General features: G+C 37.5%; 1 protein-coding gene across 1 annotated transcript in view; it reads left to right on the top strand.

Moving 5' to 3' along the window:
• Window positions 1-532: 532 nt before the first annotated feature.
• The window catches only part of LOC125102579 (histone deacetylase complex subunit SAP30L-like), a 37,483-nt gene continuing 11,872 nt past the window's right edge, over window positions 533-26,143 (top strand). The window contains exon 1 of the mRNA XM_047733931.1: window positions 533-724. Coding sequence (XP_047589887.1) covers window positions 533-724 — 192 coding nt within the window. The remainder of the gene's footprint in view (window positions 725-26,143) is intronic.

Raw genomic sequence — 26,143 nt, forward strand, 5'->3', positions numbered from 1 at the left:
GTAAGTCATTTGCCCTAGATCACATAGCTAGTAAGTGTCTGAGATGGGATGTGAACCTAAGCTGTCTGTCTCCAAGTGTCTCCTGTCTCTGGTAAGTTGCACAGTGTTTTAAAGTCAAACTTTACTTCAAATCTCAACCATTGCAGATGTTCTAGGCAACTGGATAATTCTACCCATTCTGGAATGTTAGCACATGAAGTGTTAATTTAGGTATATGGTCAATCTCTTTAAAACAAGGAGCATTCATTTGAGGATATGATCCTTTGCCCTTAGGCAGGGCAGTGTTCTTTGGTGAGGGTTCAGCCCCTTATCTGGAGATGGGAATCTGAACTTTATTACTCAGATAGCCCAAGACAAAATTAGAATCCCGTATGGTACTGGAGGGAGGGTGGGAGTTATTGTGACTCCTCTGAGTCTGTGTGAGTAAATGTGATACAGATGTGATCATTTTAGGAGGAGGACCCTATAGCAAAGGTGTAGACTGGTCGTTGGCCTGTTTAGTTTGAGCTATGCTAACTACCCATGTGGACAGATGAACAGATATGCCAAGTGGACAGATGGAACCACAGAAGATATTTCTGGGGGCTACATGGCTGAGAGCAGATGCTGTTCTGCAGGACTCAGAGATAGATGGGCCCAGGCCGAGAAGAAAGGAGAGCAGAGCCAGATCCTCAGAGGAGGACAGTCAGTGGACACGAGTGAGGAGGGCTCCACAGAGCATTTGGTTAGGGGAAGAAGCATGGAGGCTGGAGGGCAGAGACCTTGGGGGAGTAACTCTCCATTCTTCTTCAGTCTCTTCTTTTCACAAATATTTATGGAATACTTGAGATAGTGTCCTAGACTCCAGAGATAAGAGTGATGAACTAGCTGGACATCTTTGCCCTTATGAAGCTTACAGACTAGATGGGTGAGGCAGAGCCATTAAATTAATAATTAGACAAATAATTACCTAATTACCAAAGAATAAGGTTTGGCAGAGATTTCTAATTGCCTCCTCCCCATCTTTTCTCCTCTTCTTTTTAGTAATGGAGTCTCCTGGAGTAGAAGCACTCATAGTGCTATAAACTACATTTCCTAGCCTCCCTTGCAGTTACGAGTGGCGAGCAAGAACTGGATGTCAGTTCATGTTAATAAAAATGATGGGTGTCACTTCCATGTCTCATCCTTGAAATGAAATTTAGTTACCCTATACCTTTCTTCCCCTCCTTCTGTTGGCCCACTGGCAGGTGAGTGGTAACAATCTGAGTAGTACCTTGGACTTAGAGATGTCCTTTATGGAAAGGATAACCTTGCCAGTTTTTTCCCCTCTATTGTTATTATGACAGATAAACTTTTACCCTAAGCTAATACAGCAGCACTCATATGACAAAGTATAGTGTGAAACAAGAGTGAGATACCACTACACATCTATTAGAATGGCCAAAACCCAGAACACTGACAACACCAAATGCTGGTGAGAATTTAGTGCAATAGGAATTCCTCTTCATTGCTGGTGGGAGTGAAAAATGGTACAACCTTTTTGGAAGATAGTTTGGTGGTTTCTTATAAAACTAAATATAGTTTTTACCATATGATCCAGCAATCATGTTTTGGTATTTATGCAAAGGAGCTGAAAACTTATGTCCACACACAAACCTGCTTACAGATGTTTATAGCAGCTTTATACATAATTGCCAAAACTTGGAAGCAACCAAGATGTCCTTTAGTAGGTAAATAGGTAAATCATGGCATATTCAGACAATGGAATAGTCTTCAGTGCTAAAAAGAAATGAGTTATCAAGCCATGAAAAGACATGAAGGAAACTTAAATGCATATTACTAAGTGAAAGAAGCCAATCTGAAAAGCCTATGATTGAATCATACCAATAGGTATCATTCCACCTATAAGACATTCTGGAAAAGGCAAAACTGTGGCGACAGCAAAAAGATCAGTGGAGGAATAAATAGATGGCGGATTTTAAGGGCAGTGAAACTATTTTGTAAGATACTATAATGATAGATATATATCATTAGACATTTGTTTAAATCAAGAGTAGTTATAACACCAAGAATGAACCACAATGTATACTATAGACTCTGGGTGATAATTATAATGTCAATATAGGTTCATCAGTTATAACAAAGGTACAACTTTGGTGGAGAATGTTGATAGTAAAAGAGATAATATATGTGGGGGCAGAAGACATATGGGAAATCCTTCTAACTTCTGTTGAATTTTGGTATGAACCTAAAACTGCTCTAAAAAATAAAATTAATTAAAAAAAGTATAGTATGCTATATAAGCATATAACAAGGAAGGCTACTTGATTAAGGGTTAGTTAGGATGAGTAGTTTCTGTTCTCTAATGGAAACAAATAAAAAGAGTGAGCAGAATAAGCAGAACATAGTTTGTAATTATTTCTTTTCCTGTTTGCTTTAAAGATGTCCTCTTGTTAAAGCCCTTTTCTTACAGACAAAAAAAAAGGGAAAAAGAAAAAAAGAAAGAAAAACAAAATGAAAAACTGGAATTAGGGTTGCCAGATAAAATACAGGATGCCCAGTTAAATTTAAATTTCAGACAAACAATGAATACTTTTTTAAAATAAATGTTCCATGCAATATTTGGGACATACGTATACTAAAAATTTTTTCCTTTGTTTATCTGAGTTCAAATTTAACTGGGCATCCTGTATTTTTATTTGCTAACCCTGGCAACCTCAGCCTAGACTTAAATCCCTGTGGGACCTGAGTAGCTAAACTCTTTCTTCTTAAGGTTTACTCTTGTTTATATCCACAATTCCTGGCACATAGTAAGAGCTCAATAAACAATTTTAGCCTCTGGGATGAACGATTACAGATCACCAAAAATCATCTGAAATGTGAAACCAATGTAGGACCAGGTTGTGCTTTCAGTGGTTTTAATTTGCCATGATTAGAGATGCTTAGAGTTTTGATTTGTCCATATTTTATCTGAGATTATCTGTAAGTTCAGATGATTTTAAAAAATGGGTTAAATTTCCAATAATGCTTATATCATCCAATATTATCCAGGGAATGGAGGAAACATTAGTTTAACAGATGATGGAAACTTAATCCTTTTAATGCCTCTAATTGAAAGGTATACACTTTAAAGAAAAAAAATCTTAAAAAAATATACCTTCTTAAGCAGAATGAATAAAGCATCAGGCAAATTAATTGACTTTAGATCAAAGTTCATGTTTGTTTGGGGAGGTCACCAAGAGGATGTGACCATTTGTGAGCTGGATCTAGGCTATGAGAGGTTCCTTGTCCCCCGCCCCATCTTTGGAATGTATATTCTGCCCACCATTCCCACAGTGGGAGCTGTTTCAAGGATGCAGTCTTGAGAAAGTAAGGTGTTATTGAGACCATCTGAATGGTATACATGACCAAAACCAGTTACGGCCTCAGTATAAACTTTTAAGATTCTAGCAAGTAGGTGTGGCGATCTACTTGTCTTGCAGCTGCCCAAGACAAGTATTGTATGTAACTTTCCTTGCTTATTAAATCTGCCACCTACCAATGTGAATTGGCTTGCCTCTTCGTTCTGTCTCTCCTTGCTTTCCGAATACAGGTGTCAGTTTATGAGCCAAAAATAATCTTTCTCCTTGCCCAACTTCCTGACGTAAACTTTGGTGATTTGGGTATTCTTTTTGGTGACCATTTTTACCATGAAGCCTCAAATCTATGACCTCTATCCCTATACTCTGAAGGCCAATCTCATCATCACTTGAAATGGATTCACTCCTAGGATCTAAAACTTGACATTTTTTTTTCTTAGCCATGGCTTACTTTTCACTTCCTTCACTTCTGCTGGCTTTTGTTTGCATCCTTATTGTCATTTCTTCATCTTAGGATCTTCCCTGCTTTATTAGCCCATTATCTTTCCTACCACCATACCAAGTCAGCCATTTCACTGATGATGCAGTGCTCAGTTCTGGGTCCCTCCATTGCTGGCTTTGCTGGAAAAAGGTATGAGACATACAGATTGGTTGCACCATAAGTGGTTACTTTCTGTGCTCAGGGGAGCTTGCTGGTCCAGCAGTCTAACATCTTCTTGATGTCATGTTGCATTATCCCCAGTGGCTTTTACAAACTTTTTCTGATTTTTCCAGTTGTCATTCAAAACTTTGTCTTGACCTTTTTCAACATCCTCTCTCCAGTGCCTATGACTCCGCAGCATCAACTACTACTTCTAAGCAGATGACCCTTAAATTTGTTATTGGCCTCAGTCTTGTTTCTGAGATGCCAACTCATGTTTACCATCATTTTTCTTTTTTTGCCACCAAACCATCTACTTCCCCTTACATCCTAGTTTATTAACTGATGTGTTGAATGGACAGCATTTGTAGAGTATAAACCTGAGGCTTATTTTCATCACTTACTGTTCCTTTCATCTGCTTTTGAAGGGGTGGTTCATCTTCTTCCAGGAGGTAAGGGAAGTTGATAAGTCTTCTATGCATTCTTAGATAATAGAAAGCCCTAAGTTACAAAACACCATTTGATACAGAAATTAGTGTATCTCCTTATGGACACATCAGTTTTCACTCAAGCATTTCTTTTCCTGGGTGTAGGAAGGGGTTTTCATCAGCTTCTTCTTTTTTGTTATCTTCTCCTAATCTCACTAGCTACTTTTCCTCAATCTACCAGAATTCAAGGAGACTGGAAAGGAGTTACTGTTGTTACTTAATAGGCACTGCCATGAGATGACCACATGCTTTCTGTGTGTGTTGTGGGGAGACAGATGTTTAAATTTGGGTCTTTTTCTTGTGGGCATTTTTGTGGGCTCTTGCAAATCCCATTCTGGACTTGTTACCCTGTGATGTGAATGGTGCCTCTCCATCAACTGGCAGCTGCTGATCTCCTCTTGGCTTCTGCCTTAATATACATTCTCCAACCTACTATTGTTGGGCTCCTTTGGCCTGGAAGCCATCCTCTATGTCAAGATCATGTATTATTATTATTTTTTAATCTGAAGAAGTTCAGTCACTACCCAGCTACAACTCTACTCTATAGCCACAGGATGGTTGAATTTTCTCAGACCGAGGCCAAAATCTGTGCCTTGTGACTTTTACCTGCCAGGAACACATGTCAGACTGAGTGATGCCCTCGAAGCCCTTCTCATTGGGCTTAGGATGAAGGGAAATACCTCTTATTCCTTCCCTTAGATATATGTTTGTTGTTATTCATAGCTGAGTTTATTCCAAGTAAATTCCCACAAATTCTCAAATTTCCATGCTCTCGAGTCTTTTATATTCTTGATTTGAACGATCCCCAAGCTTGCAACTGATTCTTAAACACTTTCTTTGAAAATTTGTATGTAGTTACGGGCTTAGTTGATTAAGGGTCCAACTTTTGATCTTAGCTCAGGTCTTGATCTCAGGGTCATGAGTTCAACCCACCTCCCCAAAGAAAATTTATATGTTGTATGTGGCCAGTCTATCTCACACATCTCCCTTTGGCATCTGATATCTCTCACAGTTCAGAGCCTTAGTCAAAACTTGTAATTTAACATCTGGTTTCACATACTTTCCCCTGCCATGCTGGTTCAAAGTTTGAGTCATCTGTGAGTCACCCTTCTTTCTTAACTCCCATATCCTACTAGCGAATATGTTCTACTGATTTACCTCTCAAACACCCTGTCCCCTTTCACTGCCAACACTCCACACCAGGCTTTCACTGTTTCCTGTACTTTGCTAGTGGAGAGGGGGCGGTGTGACCTCATGGGTGTTTGTGCTCTGGACCCAGATTAATTGGTTTTAAATTCTAGTCTTAACATTGTTAGTGGAATAATCCTCTGCTAAAGTTACTGAATATCTCTAAGCCTCAGTTTTCTTATCTGAAAAAGTGGGGATAATAACAACTACTTCATAGGGATATGTGAGAATTACATGAGATAAAAAATGTGGAGTTCCTTGAACATAAAAAAGGCTCAATTAATGTTAAGGAATGTGATCCTTATTATAATTGTCTTTGAGTTGTTGTCTCCATGTTTAGCCTTACACCTTTAGTTCCTCTCAAACAGTGCTATCTGTGGTAGAATATTTACAAAATTACAAGCAAAATTCCCATCTCTGTCTCTAGGCTGTGAGTAGTCTCTGGACTTGACTATGTGACTTGTTTTGGTCAATGAGACAATAGCAAATGTGCCACAAGCAGAGATTTGAAAAGTGTTTCCTTACCTTTTGCTGCTGGGACCTCTTCTGCTACCATGGGAAAAAGTTTGGCTAGAATGTTGTAGATACATAATTCAGTGGACATGCCAGCACCAACCACCAGCACTAGACAAAGCCAGACTAATCAGCAAATGTAGCTGTTTGCAGCTACAGGTATAAGCCTAAGCCAGAACAGCAGAAGAATTGCCCAACTGAGTGCAGCTCAAATTGCTAGCTCACTGAATTTTGAACTAATAAATTATTGCTGTTTTACAGTGGGAAGCCTGCTTCTTCCTTTCCCACTCCCTCTGCTTGTGTTCCCTCTCTCGCTGTCTCTCTCTCTGTTAAATAAATAAACAAAATCTTTAAAAAAACTAAAAAAAATAAAATATTGCTGTTTTAAACCACTGTATTTTGGGATGGTTTGTTACATAGCAACAGGTAATTGATAGAGTACCATGATAGAGTACTACTTCATTATTTTAAACAACAGCTCTAATTATCTTGTCTTTCTGCTTAGGTGACCTTTCTGGTTTACATGTGATTGTCTTAGTTTATATCTGTTGTCCTTGCATTAATAATACCATATTTAACTCTCAAAATTTCTACTTTGGATAACAAACAAAATTTCTACTTTGGATAATAAATGGTCACACTATTTCTGCTCAAAATTATTCCTATTGTCTATTGTTTTATTTCTTTTTAAAAAATTTTAAAAAAGATTTTATTTGTCAGAGAGAGAAAGGGAGAGCAAGAGAGAGAGAGAGAGAGAGAGAGCACAAGCAAGGGGAGCAGCAGGCAGAGGGAGAAGCAGGTTCCTTGCTGAGCAAGGAGCCCAATGTGGAATTCGATCCCAGAACCCTGAGATCATGACCTGAACCAAAGGCAGACACTTAACTGACTGAGCCACCCAGGCATCCCTTGCCTGTTGTTTTAAATGAGCTTTTTGGATTAGTGTTCATGAACTTCCATGAGGTGGTTTCAACCTATGTTTCAAACAAAGTCTTCATATTTCAAGCTTCAGACAAATCAGGCTACAGTTGAATCTCCAGTATAACCTGTACTTTCCATTCCTACATCTAGTCCCTTTCTTATATTGTTTCCCATGTTTGCTGTTGTCTTCACCCATCTTAAAGTGTTAGTTCATCTTTGAAACTCCTTGCCAAGCATAACTTCCATGACACCATGTTCATTTCCCTCAGTGGGTTGTTGGATGGCTGACCCAATCTCCATTCCTAGTTCCTTACCCCAAGCCATCTACAGTGATGGTGACAATGAACCTCATCTTATTTCTACCGAGGAAAGAATAATAGTTCTCAAAAGTGTATACATTTATTCTCTCCTTTGGTAGTTTTAATCACCTTGGGTAGCACAATAGCAACTGTAGACATTATGTGAATTGTCAGATCCTTGAAGGCAGGGAGTGTATCTTACTCATCTTGTAATCTTTAGCAGTGCCTAGTGTAGTGCTAGGAATCTAGGTAATCAATAAATGTTTATTGAGTTGATTGCAATTTTGATTAAAGACTGAGGCCCACATTAATTGTCATGCTTTTCTATGTAAAGTCTTAGATTCTGTGCCTTAGATTGGATGCTGAGATGAGTAGCTGCATGCACAAGATTGCTTTTAGGTGATACACCTGAAAGGAAGGGAGGAAGACATGACAGGGCAGAGGGAGAAGCTGACCTGAACATGGTTACAGCCAGGCTTTTATGGGAGCTCTTCAGCAGGGCTGGCTTTCAGAGTTGTCTACCATTAAGGCAAGGGGACTTTTTAAGCCTACTTCTTTGATGGTTTAATTTTAGGACCTTCTTTTAGAGTTCTTTGGTCTTCTTCCTAGGTATCAGGCCACTAGGGCCACTGCCCTCTGAGGTCAGCACACCCAGCTTTAGGATATCTTCTACCCACCATCTTTCTGCTTCCAGTCTACTGTGGGTTGAAAAATATTTCTTATCTTCTTAGAATTTGTTCTAAATTAGGGGTTGGCAAACTTTCAGTGTAAAGATCTAAGGCATTGTGGGCCATATAGTTTCTGTTGCAGATGCTTTGTTGGTATAGTACAACAGCAGCCATAGATAATATGTGAATAAATGAGCATAGCCGTGTTTCAATAAAACTTTATTTACAAAAACAGGTGGCAGGCTAGATTCATCCACAGTTTCTAGTTTGCTGACTGCTGGTCTAAATTAAGACTAAGTCAATTCCAAGTGAGAACTTAAAGAGTTTTCTCATAAATAAAGTGCAGTGGGTTTAGTGGATGGAATTTGGATTAAGTTTTGGTTTCTCAAAGGGATGAGGGACTTCCTTCTGGAGTTCTTTGTTTAGAATAGTTATGATTACTGATTAAGTCTCCTCTCTCTAAAGAAAAAAAATGTAATTCTCTGTGTTTTATTTTTTGTGCCTCTATTGCTTGGTGAGAATGTTACATAAAAAACTTTTTCTTCATTATTTTAACATTATTTTAAATTCATCTAAAGAGTAGTATTAAAATGTATTTGTGACCTGAATATGAGAAAAAAATGATTGTAATAATTTGTATCCAAGGTTGGTTCTAAACTTTCCTATTTTTTATTCTTTTGTGAATACTTAAAGTACTTTATTTGTGAAAAGCAACTTCATAGTTGGATATTTCTTAGGGAAGGAAAGTCAGTTGTTCACTTCAATAATTCCATGTTTAAAATACAGTTACTGAAGGGAAGTTGCCATTTGCTGAAATGGGAGTGAGTGTTTATTTTTCAGTGGACTTCAGTGATGGGAATGGAAGGAGGAGCATGGAACGTATGCAAGCAAATGACTATAGATAAACAGAACCATCAACAGAAAAGTACATTATTGAGTCGTTCCATTATGAGGGCAATAAAACTAGTTTTAAAAAATCAATAGATAAAAAAAATTTAAAATTTATAGCTTATGCTATGAATGTGGTCACCTTGAAAGGCTACATAAGCAGAACTTTGATAGCTTTAGAGTCACTTTCCAAGGTGACTCTGCATTTTATGGCTTTGGAAGATTCTCAGATTTCACTGCACAGTTTTGAAAAAAAATTTCTAGGCCTTTTTGAGTTGTGAAACTTTCATTTGATTCTACAATATCTGGCCATTTGCTCTTCCTCCACTATATTTTAAGGTATACATGAATTAAAAATTTGAACTCTAGTACATCATCAGGTCAAGATTTTGTGGTTCACATCTTAGTATGTGGAAGGAAGGCATCAAATGGGTTGGATTTCTCAAAAGACTACCTAGCTAGACTAGTGTTTCTTAAGCTTTTGGGTCTTAGGAATGCTTTGTACTCTTAAAAATCATTGAGAATTTCAAAGACTTCTTATTTATGTGGGCTGTATCTGTCAATATGCACTCCACTTGAAATTAAAGTTGAGAAAAAGTATATATCCTTATTAATCCATTTAAAAATAACAATAAATAAATCCACTGCATGTTAACATAAATGGTTTTTTAAAAGCAAAATAACTGTTTTTCTAAATAAAGACATTTAATGATGAGAATGGCATTGTTTTACATATTTTCAGTTATCTTCAATATTTTATTTTTTTTTAAGATTTTATTTATTTATTTGACAGAGAGAGAGAGAGATCACAAATAGGCAGAGTGGCAGGCAGAGAGAGAAATGCAAGCAGGCTCCCTGCTGAGAAGAGAGCCTGATGCGGGGCTGGATCCCAGGACCTTGAGACCAGGACCTGAGCTGAAGGCAGGGGCTTAACCCACTGAGCCACCCAGGCGCTCCAGTTATCTTCAACATTTTAATGGAAGACAGCTAGATTCTCACTCATATCTGTTCCTGCATTCAGTCTGTTGTGATATCACCTGTTATGTAGTCTGAAAAATTCCACTTTACATTCATGAGAGAATGAAAGTAAAAAAGACAAGTAATGCCTTAATATTATTATGAAAATAGTTGTGGCCTTGAGGAACCCCCTGAAAGGGTCTTGGGGACCCTCATGGCTCCCTGGCCTACACTTTGAGAACCATTGGTGTAGAAGGAAATTACTAAATCTAATGTTGCATATTCTTTATTGCAGGAATGCTTTTCAGATTCCTACTAAGAAGCCACTTAATCTTATTTTACTCACAATCTCAATATCCTTGACTATTTTGTTTCTAAGTCCCTGGCAGATTAGAGGCTAGAGGATGTGGTGTGCTCTACAATCCCAGGTCCTGACAGCAAGTAGAGGACAACAAAGACAGCAAGTAGAGGACAGCAAGGAAAGAGACAGAAATCTTCAAAAAGAGGCACAAAAATCTAAAAGACATAATATGTACTCTGTATAAGGAGAAACAATTATGTCCGTTTGGCAAGACTGTGGAAAGAGGTAAGATTTCTTCCTGAATAACTCCACAGACCCTTGGTAGATTTCCTGGTATTAAAGTTTCTGGAACTGGGGGCTCATTCTCCTCTCAGCAGATGGCACTGGATATAAACACAATTTTCTAAAGACCTCCAGGTGCTGCACAGCTGGTTTTTCTAGGATTCCCCCCAAGGGTGACATCTAGACTCAGGTTGTCTCCATTATAAGGCTGTTCTGTAGTTCCTCTCTGAAAGGTAAAGTAGTGAAGTTCTGGAGCTCATAGCACAGTCTCAAGCTGTGTTCGCTGTACTTGGCCCAGGTTGCACCATGGCTGTTGTGTGAATAGTAAATGGTGTATTTCTTACCCCTCTGTCTGTGAATTCCAGTTGAAACCTAGTGATGTCACTGGTGTTTGCTAGAGCACTTTGCTCCATAGACTTTGATTTAAAATGATTAAACCTTGGGGTTGGGGGTAACCAAAGCAGTGTTCATGGACTTTTAACTTAGGTGAAATTCTTCATTTTTCAAGGACCCTGGATAAAGGAAGCATAGTAATATATTCAGTTGCTTAACTACAGCAGGAAGTCTCAAAAGCTAATTACTTGGACATTTAAAAACATTGCAAGTATTTGAAGAGTTCTTTTTCCAGTGCCCTCTTCCAGTCCACCAAATAAGTTGGTGGTTAGATAATAGGGGTAAAAAGAATAAGAGGTTCCAACACTTATATTTAGTAGTTAAAAAAGCATTTTATGCTTTTGAAGCATTTTCAAAGTAAATTTTTTTTCTCTGGTTTCTGGACAGCTTTTCTAAGTACAAAGTCCCAGCATGAAGTGACTGCGCTTAATAATGTTGTTATGTACTTATGTAAAAGTCTACCCCAACCATGTTTGCCCTTGGTCAGAACTGAGTCAAGTAGATTTCCAGCAATTCCTCACCTGTAGGCTTTCTGAAGTATACTCTGTGATTTTTGATAAATAGCTCTAATCTCAGTGCTGCACTAGCCTAAAAATAGTGTTTAATCTTAATTCAGTAGAGGAACTAATATTTCCCTTAAAAATGTCTTCTAGATTTTCTCTTAATTAAAGCCCAGAAAAATGGGAGGATTTTTGAAGGACTGGTCAATATTTAACTGCGTCCTTGTAACAGAGTTTCCTCAGCTGCTGAGGTATGGTGGTACTTGCCCTTGTAATATCTATTATGGAACTATAGATTGAAAGTTTAAATGAAATATTTTCTTTTCGCTAAGCATGATACCCTCTAGTTCCATCCACGTCGTCGCAAATGGCAAGATCTCATTTCTTTTGATGGCTGCATAGTATTCCATTGTGTATATATACCACATCTTCTTTATCCATTCGTCTGTAGATGGACATCTAGGTTCTTTCCATAGTTTGGCTATTGTAGACATTGCTGCTATAAACATTCGGGTGCACGTGCCCCTTCGGATCGTGGATGGAACTAGAGGGTATCATGCTTAGCGAAATAAGTCAATCGGAGAAAGACAACTATCATATGATCTCCCTGATATGAGGGAGAGGAGATGCAACATGGGGGGTTGAGGGGGTAGGAGAAGAGTAAATGAAACAAGATGGGATTGGGAGGGAGACAAACCATAAGTGACTCTTAATCTCACAAAACAAACTGAGGGTTGATGGGGGGAGGGGGTTGGGAGAGGGGGGTGGGGTTATGGATATTGGGGAGGGTATGTGCTATGGTGAGTGCTGTGAAGTGTGTAAACCTGGTGATTCGCAGACCTGTGCCCCTGGGGATAAAAATATATGTTTATAAAAAAAAATTATTAAAAAAAAAAGAAATATTTTCTTTTGCTTTTGTGTCTTTTTAAAACAATAAAACAGCACTACCAGTTACAAACTTCTAATTATAAAGTAAATATGTGCTAGGGATATAATGTACAATGAGGTGACTGTAGCTAATGCTGCTATATGATATGTAGGAAAGTTGTTAAGAGAGTAAATCCTAGGAGTTTTCATCACAAGGAGAAATTTTTTTTTTCTTTCTTTTTTTTTTTTTTTAGTTCTTTCTTTTCCTTTTATTGTACCTATGTAAGATGATGGATATTAGCCAAATCTATTGTGGTAATAATTTCACAATGTATGTAAGCCAAACCATCACTTTATATGCCTTAAACTTCTATAGTGATGTGCATCAATTGTTTCTCAATAGCACTGAATAATGAAACAATTTAGTAATGCCAAGTTTAAAGAGAGTAGATTTAGGTATTTTTGTTCTATCTTCTTTTACAAAACCACATCAAAGCAGCAAGGAGAATAATTAGAAACAAACTCCATTTTGTTGAAATTAGGAAAAGCAAGTTATTTGTTCTGCAGATAAGGAAAATTAAAGATGATTTCAGAAGGCCCAAAAATAGATAACAAGAATTTGATGAGAGTTTCGATAGAAAGGAATTTATCAAAGAGAAAATTTAAAATAATTTCTATGAATTTAAGAACCTGAGACTCTTCCAAAGCCAAATTTAAGAACAATCATAACTGAGGCATATCACTATAAAATTTTTAGAATATTATGAATAGAGAGAAGATCTTGGTATTTTTAGAGATTAAAAACAGGTCACATATAAAGACTTGGGAACAAAATTTCAGACATTTCCATCAACAATATGGAAACTAAAAGACAGTGGAGGAGAGCCTTTGAAATTCTGAGGGAAATAACTTTCTAGTAGAATTCTGTGCATAGCAAAACTCAGTCAACTATGAGAAGGATGATAATAAGGTCATTTTCAGACCTGCAAAGTATCAAGCATTTTATTTCTAATGCAAGTTATACCAAAACAAGGGAGGAAACTAAGACATGGCGTCCAGGAAATGTGGGCTTCAATATAGCAGATAAAGAAAGGAACTCCTAGTTTCACAAGTGATAAGGTACCAAGATGATAGGTGTACATTAGGCTTAGAGAGCAACCAGTACATTTTGGAGCAGGGGGATATGGAAGACTTTAGGAGGGAAGTTTTAGAGAAAATAAAATGGAACTGATAATTAACTATATTCATCTGACCATATGGAAAATAGTATTGAAAGGGGTTTTGCAAATTTATTTGGGAGTTTGAGGAAGAATTAATGATATGTATGTTGAAAATATAAAATGAGAAATAAGCCAGTAATCCCAAACTCTATAAGTTGTACATGAAAAGAACTAAAAAAGTATAAAAGTATAGTCATTGGCTAAGTAGAAATCAATGTTCATGTAACCCTCAAAGTAAACAGTGAATGTTGATTTAACTGTATATTTATTGTTAATATATTGTATGGGAGGAAGGAAAGGAATTAGTTATGTAAGAGATTTGCAAGGCAGAAAAGTTGAAAGAGAGCTAAACATCTTATCAGTCATTATAGGAAGTCAATAGATAAGAGCTCAAATGGGTCCATTCAGTGATAGCAACACAAACATATCATTTGTGAAAATTGAAGAAATTGCTGGAAGTGTTTAAAATATTTATTTGGAGCACAGGGTGAATGGGGTGGTACAGATGTCTCCTGCTTTAATCTTTAATTTTATTTTTATTTCTTATTTTAAAGCCAATTTCTGATAACTCTGATATTTGGATCATCTGTTGGTCTGTTTCTGTTGTCTGTTTTTTGTTCTCTTGGGCCTGTCTCTTAGCTTACATGGAAATTTTTGATTAATTGACAGACAGTGTGTATGAAAAATTAGAGCTGCTTGGGTGATATTTGCCAAAAGAAGTTTTTTAAAGTTTCTGTCATACAGTTAAATTAGTTATATATTGTTTTAATAAGTCATTGAGTTAATTCGAGGTTGGGTATCAGTTTTCACAAAATCTGGTCTATTTAAGTTCAAACTTACTCTTAGGGTATAATCCTTTAGAGGTCCAAATTAAATCTGGTGATGTTTACTCAAGCCCTTCCATCTTGATAGTTGTGAATTCCAGGTTTTGTAAGATCATTGAGATCTCATTTTCCCCACTCTCTTATAGGTTTCTCCTAGGAGAAGTTCCTTAATAAGTAACTTGCACCTGAATTTTTGGCTGAGGTTCTGCTTCTGGAAAATAAGACAGAAGTAAGACTTATGGATAAATAAACCCATCTTTTAATTATACTCACGCCAAAACAGCCTACACATTTCTGTTTTCTACCCTGGGGACGATGAAAAACTAATCTTTATTTTATTTTACTTTTATGATATACTTTATAGCTTCCATTTATTTCTGGTTAAGCAGAAGTTGGGATAGAAATGAAGGAAGAAATGCAGGCTTAGATCAACTGTCAGATACTTTGGCTTCCTCTGTTTGGTGTAGTCTGACTCTGTTATGAGGATGCCACGGTTAGGGCTTTCCATCTAGGTGTTTTTCTACAGACATGGACTCCAAAACATTTGAACTTCTTACTCATAATTTTTCAATCTGCTCTGCACATCTGGAATTTGCTTTTACATCGTGTAATTTTTTTCTTCCTCACTTGGGCCAAGCTCATCTGCTAGTGGACTTCCTGTAGGGTGTGGGACTGACCGGGCATGATCTTGGAACAATATAGGGGATCCTGTAAATTCCAGAGTATTTTTTTGTTATTATCTTTACAGACAAAATAACTTCCATCTACTTGAATTTTGATCTCAAGAAAGGCAAAATTATTTTCCTAAAGATCCCTTAGTCTATACTCAGTAAAAGGGATTTAGTATAGATGATCAATAAAAGAGATTTGAAATAAATGTTACACAGAAAGATATAGACTAGTTTCCTGTGCAAAAATCTTAAATGTAGGTGGGCTTAATAGAGTCAGGGTTTCATAGTTTATGGTGACCTCTCATTCATAGCCCTGAGACAAATTATTTTTGTAATCATTTTGTAGGTGAGGAAACTTGGTCCAGAGAGTTACCCAAGCACTTGCCTGTGGAAAAGCCATGCCTGGACCCCAGGGTTTACTGACATTTAAGCCAGTTCTTTTTGCTACTTCATAAGCTAAATGTGGAGGTGGTGTTGTAGATGTAGTGAAATCAGTCTGCATAGCTTTAGATGTCACCCAAATTTCATGATAATCATGGGGTTTTGGGAAAATTTTAGTTTCCTAACTTTTTTTTTTTTTAAATTATGTTATGTTAGCCACCATACTCAACATCGTTAGTTTTTTATGTAGGGTTCCATGATTCATTGTTTGCGTATAACACCCAGTGCTCCATGCAATCTGTGTCCTCCTTAATAACCATCACTGGAGGAGATTATGCTAAGCTTCCTAACCTTTAAATTGAGATTTATATGAAATTTATTTGAAAGAGAAAATATAAATACTAGGCAACATATTTAAAGATGTTGGAAATAGGGAGGGATTTAGTTATCTAATAGTAAGACTACTTACAAAAATAATAGTGTAATATTGGCCCAGAGATAGATGATGAGACTTAAAAAGCAGAATATAGAGTCTAGAAACAGACCCACAATATGTGGGTACTTGCAATAACTCAAAGGCAACATTACAAATCAGTGGGGAATACATGAAGTGGTTAGTAAAGGGAGCTCAGATAATTGCCTGCTCATATTGGATAAGATATAATTAGATTAAATACCTCACATTGTATCTAAAGGTAAATTCTAGATACACTAAAACATGAATGTGGAAAGGAAATATTTGAAGAAAATGCAGAAAAATCTTATGCGAATGGAGAAGGGAAAGATTTCTTACACAAAATGTAAAAAGGACATACACACGGAAGGGTTTATATGTCCATGTATATTTAAAAACAAAAACTTCTGTTCTATGAATGAAGCAAAGACAAGCTCATGGTAGAAGATATTTACAGTACATATAACCAACAGAAGAACAGAATTGGAATATATAAAGAATACAAATTAAGAAAAAGGCAAACAACTCAACAGGAAAGTAGGCAAAGATATGAACAGGCAAGTCTGAGAAATCTACATAGCCAACATGCATATGAAAAGTGTGTTGACACATTTGCAGTTAGACTTATGAAAAATGAAACACTATTAAAATACCATTTCATACCCATCAGATTGGCTAAAAATTAAGACATTAGAAAATACCAAGTGGTGACAAGTATGTGGAGAAAGAGTCACTCATATGTTACTAATGGAAGTATAAAGAGATATTAGTATGCAGATGATGGCCCCTAGGCCACATCTGGCCCACTGTGTTTATATAAATACATTTATAAATTTATTAATAAGTTTTTATTGGTACATGGCTGTGCTCATTCATTTATGTATTGACTATAGCTGTTTTCATTTGATAACAGTAGAATAGATGCAACAGAGACCACATGGCCTACAAAGCCTAAAATATTTACTATCTGTCCCTCCACAGAAAATCTTTTGTAATCCTTGCTCTAGACTTTAGAGAAACTCATTTGTATGTACACAGAAACACACATAAGAATATACTCAACAATTGCTTTTATTTCTTTTTTTTTTATGATTTTATTTATTTATTTGACAGACACAGATCACAAGTAGGCAGAGAGTCAGGCAGAAAGAGAAGAGGAAGCAGGCTCCTGGCTGAGCAGGGAGCCCGATTCGAGGCTCAATCCCAGGACCTGGGATCATGACCTGAGCCGAAGGCAGAGGCTTAACCCACTGAGCCACCCAGGCGCCCCTCAACAATTGCTTTTAATAAAAATTTTTTTTTTAAAGATTTTATTTATTTATTTGACAGAGAGATCACAAGCAGGCAGAGAGGCAGGCAGAGAGAGAGGAGGAAGCAGGATCCCTGCTGAGCAGAGAGCCCGATGCGGGGCTCGATCCCAGGACTCTGAGATCATGACCTGAGCCGAAGGCAGCGGCTTAACCCACTGAGCCACCCAGGCGCCCCTTAATAAAAATTTGATATATCTTCTTTTTTCGCCAGTAGAATAGATAAATAAAAATGTGTTTTCTTCATCTAATAGGATACTATGTAGTAATTAAGATGAAATAACTTTATAGGTATAAAATAATTAGCAAATGTATTAATGTGGATAAACCTCAACATACTGGTAAATGGAAAAAAGCAAGTTTCAAAATTTATCCATTTTTATAACCACTTACCCCACTTCAGCCCTATGAAATAATTGTTTCATGCAGTAATCATCAATGGATGGAACCATCAGGTGAGTTTGACACAATTTGAGTGTCATTGTAAATGGGATTATCAGACATTGGGTACCTCCTGATGTAATGCTTTGTAAAATACACTTCGTCTATGAAGTGTTCTTGACAAAAAAGAATGAAACAATCTAACCACACTTCTAGAGTTACGTTCCAATTACAGAAACTAAGGGTGATAAAGGAATGAGTTCATGACATTAGAGGGGAACAAATGGACACAATGGGGATGTGGAGCTTTCTAGAGAACTACTACAGTCACTAGAGTTTGGTTTCACCAAATCACAGGGAAAAATCAAAGGGAAAAAAGGTGTGTGTATGTGTGTGTGTGTGTGTGTGTGTGTGTGTGTGTGTGTGTCTCTGTGTGTGTGTGTATGTCTCATTTAGATGAAAAGGAACTCAAGAGACATAACAGCCAAATGCAATGTATTGACCTTGTTTGCACCCTGGTTCAAACAAAACAACTCTAAAAAGAATTTTTAAAAAAGATTTTATTTATTTATTTGAGAGAGAGAGAGAGAGGGCATATGTGAGGGGGAGGGGCAGAAGCAGTCTCTGGAGCTCAATGTGGGGCTGTCTGAAGACCCTGGGAGCATGACCTAAGCCAAAGGCAGATGCTTTAAATGACTGAACCACCCAGGCATCCCTATAAAAGGAATTTTTAAGACAATTAGGGAAATTGGATTATGGTCTGAGTTGATACCAAAGAGTTCTAGATAATTTTTTGGTGTGATAATGTATTTATGTAAGAAATACTCATATTTTTTAAAATGTAAAATCAATTTAGTTAACATATAGTGTATTATTAGTTTCAGGGGTAGAGTTTATTGACTCATAAGTTGCATATAACACCCAGTACTCAATATATCACATGTCCTCCTTAATGTCCATCATCCACTTACCCCATCCCCTCACCCATGTCCCCTCCCGCATCCCTTAGTTTGTTCTCTATCGTTAAGAGTCTCTTATGGTTAGACTAAGAATCTATACACAGAAAACTATAAAGTACTCATGAAAGAAATTGAGGAAGACACAAAGAAATGGAAAAATGTTCCATGCTCCTGGATTGGAAGAATAAATATTGTGAAAATGTCTATGCTACCTAAAGCAATCTACACGTTTAATGCAATTCCTATCAAAGTACCATCCATTTTTTTCAAAGAAATGGAACAAATAATCCTAAAATTTATATGGAACCAGAAAAGACCTCGAATAGCCAAAGGAATATTGAAAAAGAAAGCCAAAGTTGGTGGCATCACAATTCCGGACTTCAAGCTCTCTTACAAAGCTGTCCTCATCAAGACAGCATGGTACTGGCACAAAAACAGACACATAGATCAATGGAACAGAATAGAGAGCCCAGATATAGACCCTCAACTCCATGGTCAACTCATCTTCGACAAAGCAGGAAAGAATGTCCAATGGAAAAAAGACAGCCTCTTCAATAAATGGTGTTGGGAAAATTGGACAGCCACATGCAGAAAAATGAAATTGGATCATTTCCTTACACCACACACGAAAATAGACTCAAAATGGATGAAGGACCTCAATGTGAGAAAGGAATCCATCAAAATCCTCGAGGAGAACACAGGCAGCAACCTCTTCGACCTCAGCTGCAGCAACATCTTCCTAGGAACATCACCAAAGGCAAGGGAAGCAAGGGCAAAAATGAACTTTTGGGATTTTATCAAGATCAAAAGCTTTTGCACAGCAAAGGAAACAGTGAACAAAACCAAAAGACAACTGACAGAATGGGAGAAGATATTTGCAAATGACATATCAGATAAAGGGCTAGTGTCCAAAATCTATAAAGAACTTAGCAAATTCAACACCCAAAGAACCAATAATCCAATCAAGAAATGGGCAGAGGACATGAACAGACATTTCTGCAAAGAAGACATCCAGATGGCCAACAGACACATGAAAAAGTGCTCCATATCACTCGGCATCAGGGAAATACAAATCAAAACCACCATGAGATATCACCTCACACCAGTCAGAATGGCTAAAATGAACAAGTCAGGAAATGACAGATGCTGGCGAGGATGCGGAGAAAGGGGAACCCTCCTACACTGTTGGTGGGAATGCAAGCTGGTGCAACCACTCTGGAAAACAGCATGGAGGTTCCTCAAAATGTTGAAAATAGAACTACCCTATGACCCAGCAATTGCACTGCTGGGTATTTACCCTAAAGATACAAACGTAGTGATCCGAAGGGGCACGTGCACCCGAATGTTTATAGCAGCAATGTCTACAATAGCCAAACTATGGAAAGAACCAAGATGTCCATCAACAGATGAATGGATAAAGAAGATGTGGTATATATACACAATGGAATACTATGCAGCCATCAAAAGGAATGAAATCTTGCCATTTGCGACGACGTGGATGGAACTAGAGGGTATCATGCTTAGCGAAATAAGTCAATCGGAAAAAGACAACTATCATATGATCTCCCTGATATGAGGGAGAGGAGATGCAACATGGGGGGTTGAGGGGGTAGGAGAAGAATAAATGAAACAAGATGGGATTGGGAGGGAGACAAACTATAAGTGACTCTTAATCTCACAAAACAAACTGAGGGTTGATGGGGGGAGGGGGGTTGGGAGGGGGGTGGGGTTATGGATATTGGGGAGGGTATGTGCTATGGTGAGTGCTGTGAAGTGTTTAAACCTGGCGATTCGCAGACCTGTACCCCTGGGGATAAAAATATATGTTTATAGACTTTTTAAAAAAAAAAAAAGAGTCTCTTATGGTTTGTCTCTCTCTTTGATTTCATCTTATTTTTCCTTCCCTGTACATCTGTTTTGTTTTTTAAATTCCACATATGAGTAAAGTCATATGTTACTTGTCTTTCTCTAACTGACTTACTTTACTTAGCATAATACCATCTAGTTCCATCCACATTGCTGCAGATGGCGAGATTTCATTCTTTTTGTTGGCTGTGTAGTATTACATTTTGTGTGTTATGTATGTGTGTGTGTGGGTGTATGTATATATGCATGTGTGTGTACACACACACACACTGTATCTTCTTTAACCATCCATCAGTTGATGGGAAATATTCATTTTTTTTTTAAAGATTTTATTTATTTATTTGACAGAGAGAGATCACATGTAGGCAGAGAGGCAGGCAGAGAGAGGGAGAGGGAAGCAGGGTCCCTGCTGAGCAGAGAGCCTGATGTGGGACTCGGTCCCAGGACCCTGAGATCATGACCTGAGCCCAAGGCAGCGGCTTAACCCATAAGCCACCCAGGCACCCGAAATGTTCATTTTTTAAAGGAATGTGTATTGCATGAACTATGTAACAGTGAAATGATAAGACATATGTGATTTACTTTAAAACACTTCAGCAAAAAAAAAAAAAAGCTGGTTAGGCAAATGTGGCAAAACCTTGATAATTACTGAATCTGGGTGATGGATTTATGGGAATTTTTTGCATTATTTTCCCTACCTTTATAAACTTTGAAAATTTTCATAATGAAAAAGGATTTGTCCAAAATTTTCGCTCTTTGTACTACAATTATCCTGGTCCAAGCCCTCCTCCTCTCTCTCTTGCAATGGTCTCCTATCATGTTTCCTTGCTTCTACCCTTACCTCCCTATATTCTCATGTTAGTATAGCAGACAGAGCCATCCTTTCAAATGTAAGTCAAACCATGATATTCCTCTGTGGTAAAGCCTCCAGAGGCTCTCTTCGCAGGGTAACATCCTATTGAAGTCCTACTTGCTCTTTACCCTCTGGCCACTAGTACTCTCCCTCACTACTTATCTGCCCCCACCCTGTAGTCCTCTCCTACTGACTCACTCTGTGTTAGTTTCTGGCTTCCCTGTTATTCTTGGGACATACGCAGCACCTCTCACTTCAAAGTGTTTGCCTTTTCTGTTACCTTTTGCTGGATTGCTTTTTTTCAGGATGTAGGCATGGCTTTTTTTTTCACCTTCCTTGATCATTACTTAAGTTGTGTCTTTCTCAATGAGGCCAACCCAGAGTATCCTCTTTACTGTCTTCTACTCTTGGACACACCCCTTCTCTGCTTTAATTTTCTTTATGGTACTCCCATCATTTGACATACTGTGTATTTTACTTATTTATTCTTTTATTGACTGTCTTTTGGTTAACTGTCTTCACCCTCAGGAATGAGAAGAGAGATTTTTGTCCATTTTGCTCTTGGCATTATCCTTGGTGCTTAGAACAGTGCCTGACACCTTTGAGGTGCTCAATATTTAAAAAATCTTGTTGATTGAATTTCATTTCATTTATTTATTTACTTATTTATTTATTTGAGAGAAAGAGAAAGCGAGAAGACAAAGAGAGTGTGACTGAGAGGAGAGGCAGAGGGAAAGAATCTTCAAGCAGACACCCTATTGAGCACAGAACCCCACATAGGGGTTGATCCCATGACCCATGAGATCATGACTTGAGCCAAAATGAAGAGACACTTACTTGACTGAGCCACCCAAGTGCCCCATTATTTTTATCATTAATGCAAGGTAGTATTTCATAAGGCAAGAGAAGAGGTCTTTTTTGTTTTTTAAAGACTTTTTAAAAAAGTAATCTGTACACCCAACATGGGATTTGAACTCACAACCCCCAAATCAAGAGTTGCATGTCCTACTGATTGAGCCAGCCAGACACCCCAGGAGAAGGTGTCTTGATCCAGAGTACTTGGTTTGAATTTCAGATCTGCTGTTTCCTACCTAGAAATGTGATCTTGGACAAACCATTTATCCTTTCTGAACCTCAATTTGTTCATTTCTAAAGTAGAGTGGACACTCATTGCTTCTATTACCCATGATTATTATTAGGATCAAAATGAAAATTTTGATATTTTTAAGTATTCAAGTGTTAGGAAGTATTAAGTATTCAATTTAAGTATTCAAGTGTTAGCAGTCATTAGTAACAATAATATAGTGATCCTTATCATATAGTGAACATATAGTATGCTCCAGGCACTTGGCTGATAGTTTAATATGTACCGTATACATAGACATTTTCATTTAATTATCACAATAACCATGAGCTTAGCTTTTTTTTTTATTTTACAGATAAATAAACAGACTCATGGCATTTAAAAATGGTTCGTTCAAGGTCACTGAGGCAGGTTAGTGTCAGATCAGATATTTTTGGTAAAGCGACTCTAACTTTAAATCTGTTTTATGTGATGTAGATGGGATTATTAAATCCAGGTTTTATGTCTCTGAAAGACAAGTGTTTCCCCTCTAACCAGTAATCTGCTACTATTTAATTCTACTTTTACTAAAAAACAATTCAGTGATCTTAGCATTGAAGTGCCACAGAACCAGCTCTCAAGAATATTTGAAGAAAAGAGGAGGTCAAAGGTGGAATGGCGACAAAGCTTCTTTTTGGTAATTCTTCTTAGAGTATATTTAAACATACCCTAACAGCAAGGACAGAGGGAAGTTCAAGGCCACAGCTGCTTCTCCAAAAAAAAAAAAAAAAAAAGTTCTCTTCTAGAAAATGTCATGATAGTAATCATTTTGTGAGAACCAGAGTTCAGTTTTAAGTGTGTGAGTAGATTTCGAAGTTTGGAAAATAGCAATGTTGTAGTAAAGACAGTCATTTATAGAAATCTGGTTCTTACTTCACTTTCACTGTCTCTTTATCACATGGCTAAGAGTCAGGTTGTGAAAGATAATCAGATTTATGAAAGATACTGCTGTACCCAAGGAGGTCTCATGTTTTCCCTAACAAAATACTCTCTGTTGGGGTACATGTGTGGTTATCTTGCTCAGATAAAGAAAGCAAATCAAAGTCATCCTTCCACCGGGAACAACCTTTTGCTTCATGGCAGGCGTGTGGGAAGAAAGTGGATAACAGTAAGAACCAAAGATAGAAATGGCAGGAGTTTGTAGAAATTTAATTACAGGTTATTGCTGCCTAACTCAAACTATTTAGGCAAAAGGAGGAATGTATTAAAAGGTGGGTGTGCCCTGAGAAAGAGGCCTCAGGGTGAGGCCTGGGCTCAGAAACCAGAACTAGGGGCCCTAAATGCCATGGGGGCATGCATTTCTCTATCTTCCAGATTGACTTCTCTCAGACCTCTGGAGACACGGCCACTAGCCTTGGCTTACCACACCAAATCTCACAGCTTCAGTTCCAATGAGGGATACATTTCTCCCCACTCCCCAGCTTTTTTGAGATATAATTGACATATAAGTTTGTATAAGTTTAATGTGTACAACTTGATGATTTGGTATACATACATATTGTGGAATGATTACAACAGTAAAGTTAGTTAACACAACTGTCACCTCATATAGTTACAATTTTTTTTTTTAGTTACAATTTTTTTTATAGTGAAAACATTTCCTTCTTTTAACAACTTTCAAGTATATGATACCATACTTTTAACTGTAGTCTCCATGATGTACATTAGATCCTCAGAACTTGTTCATCTTATAACTGAAAGTTTGTACCCTTTGACCCACATCTCCTCATTTCTCCCTCCCCCTCCTGGAAGTCACCATTTTGCTCTCTGTTTCTATGAATTTGGCTTTGTTTGTTTGTTTGTTTGTTTTTAGATTCAGTCTGTAAGTGAGATCATACGGTATTTGTCTTTCTCTGTCTGACTTATTTCACTTAGCATAATGCCTTCAAAGTCCATTTGTATTGTTGCAAATGTCAGAATTTCCTTTTCTAATGACTGAATATTAATATTCCATTGTGTGTATGCACACACGCACACACACACACACACACACACACACACCGCATCTTCTTTATTCATTTGTTGATGAACCCTTAGGTTCTATGTCTTGGCTATTATAAATAAAGTTGCAGTGAACACATAGTGTACAGATACCTCTTTGAGATAGTGATTTCATTTCCTTTGTATATCTTATCTAGAAGTGGGAAAGCTGGATTATTTGGTAGTTCTATTTCTAATTTTTTTCTTCCCAAATTTTTATTTAAATTCAAGTTAGTTAACAAGTAGTGTAATATTGGTTTCAGGAGTAGAATTTAGTGATTCATCACTTACCTATAACACCCATAGCAAGTGCTCATCATAACGGGTACCCTCCTTAATACCCATCACTCATTTAGCCCATCTTTTACCCACCTCCCTCCATCAACCCTCATTTTGTTCTCCATCATTAAGAGTCTCTTATGGTTTGCCTCCCACCTCTCCTTTCTCTTTTTTTTCTCCCTTCCCACAGGTCCATCTGTTTTGTTTCCTGAGTTTTACATATGAGTGAAATCATATGGTATTTGTCTTTCTCTTGCTGACTTATTTCACTTAGCATTCTACTCTCTAGTTCCATCCACATTGGTGCAAATGGCAAGATTTCATTCTTTTTGATGGCTGAATAATATTCCTGTGTGTGTGTGTGTGTGTGTGTACACATATATATGTATATATACCACATCTTCTTTATTCAATTGCCAATTGATGGGCACTTGGGCTCTTTCCATAGTTTGGCTATTGTTGATAATGCTGTTATAAATATCCAGGTGCATGTACCCATTTCTATTTTTAATTTTTTGAGGATTTTCTATACTCTTGTCTGTAATGGCTGTACCAATTTACATTCCCACCAATAATGTACCAGGATTCTCTTTTTTACATGTCCTCGCTAGCATTTGTTATCTCTTGTCTAATTAAAAATAGCCACTCTAATAGGTGTGAGGTGTTATTTCATTGTGGTTTCGATTTGCATTTTTTTGATGGTTAGTGATGTTGAGTATCTTTACATGTACTTCTTGGCCATTTATATACCTTCTTTGAAAAAATGTCTATTTCAGTCTTCTTCCCATTTTTAATTAGATTATTCCAGTCTTCTTCTCATTTTTAATTGGATTATTTGTTCTTTTGCTGTTGAGTTGTATGAGTTCCTTATATATTTTGGCTATTAACTCCTTATTAGATATATGGTTTGCTAATATTTTCTTCCATCCTATTGATTGTCTTTCCATTTGGTTGTTACTGTTGATTGTTCATGCATTGTTTTCTTGATTTTGTTTAATTTTCTATCTATGCTCTCTTGTATTTCATTAAGTTTCTTTAAGATGACTATTTTGAATTCAACAGGCTGCCTATTACCAGAAATACAGCAGGTATGGCTCCTTCCCCTGGAAGGCCTACTGTATGGTCACTGCATGGATTCCTGGGTAGGCAGGACTACCCCTGGACAGTGGCTGAGAGGGGCTGGAACTGAGCCTCAGCGTTGTTGCAGGTTCCACAGCCAAGTTTGAGGTCTGCAGACCTGGCTCTGAAGGCACAGGTTTGTGTGTCTTTTGCCAGATCCCTGGGTATGCTGGGCTGGTCCCTGACCATGACTGGAGGGGTTGGAGCTTAGTAGGGGGCCTAATCTGGATCTCTGTACTTGGAGGAGGTCTTAGCACTGACGTTCACCTGCCTTCTTTTCCCCTGTGTAAAATGTAGAAGTTGGACTAGATGATCACTAAGGGGGCTTTAGTTCAGGTGTTTTAGAATTCTGTGATTTTGTTGTATGCTGTTCAAGATTAGAAAAGAAAAAGTCACGAGGGACTATGGCTGTGTTAGACTCCAAACCACAGGGATCCAGGACAGAATTCAGTATCCTTTTGCATCACTTGGAAAATACTTCTGTAA

Source organism: Lutra lutra, chromosome 1 (genome assembly GCF_902655055.1).
Source record: "Lutra lutra chromosome 1, mLutLut1.2, whole genome shotgun sequence".
In the NCBI taxonomy this organism is placed as follows: Eukaryota; Metazoa; Chordata; class Mammalia; order Carnivora; family Mustelidae; genus Lutra; species Lutra lutra.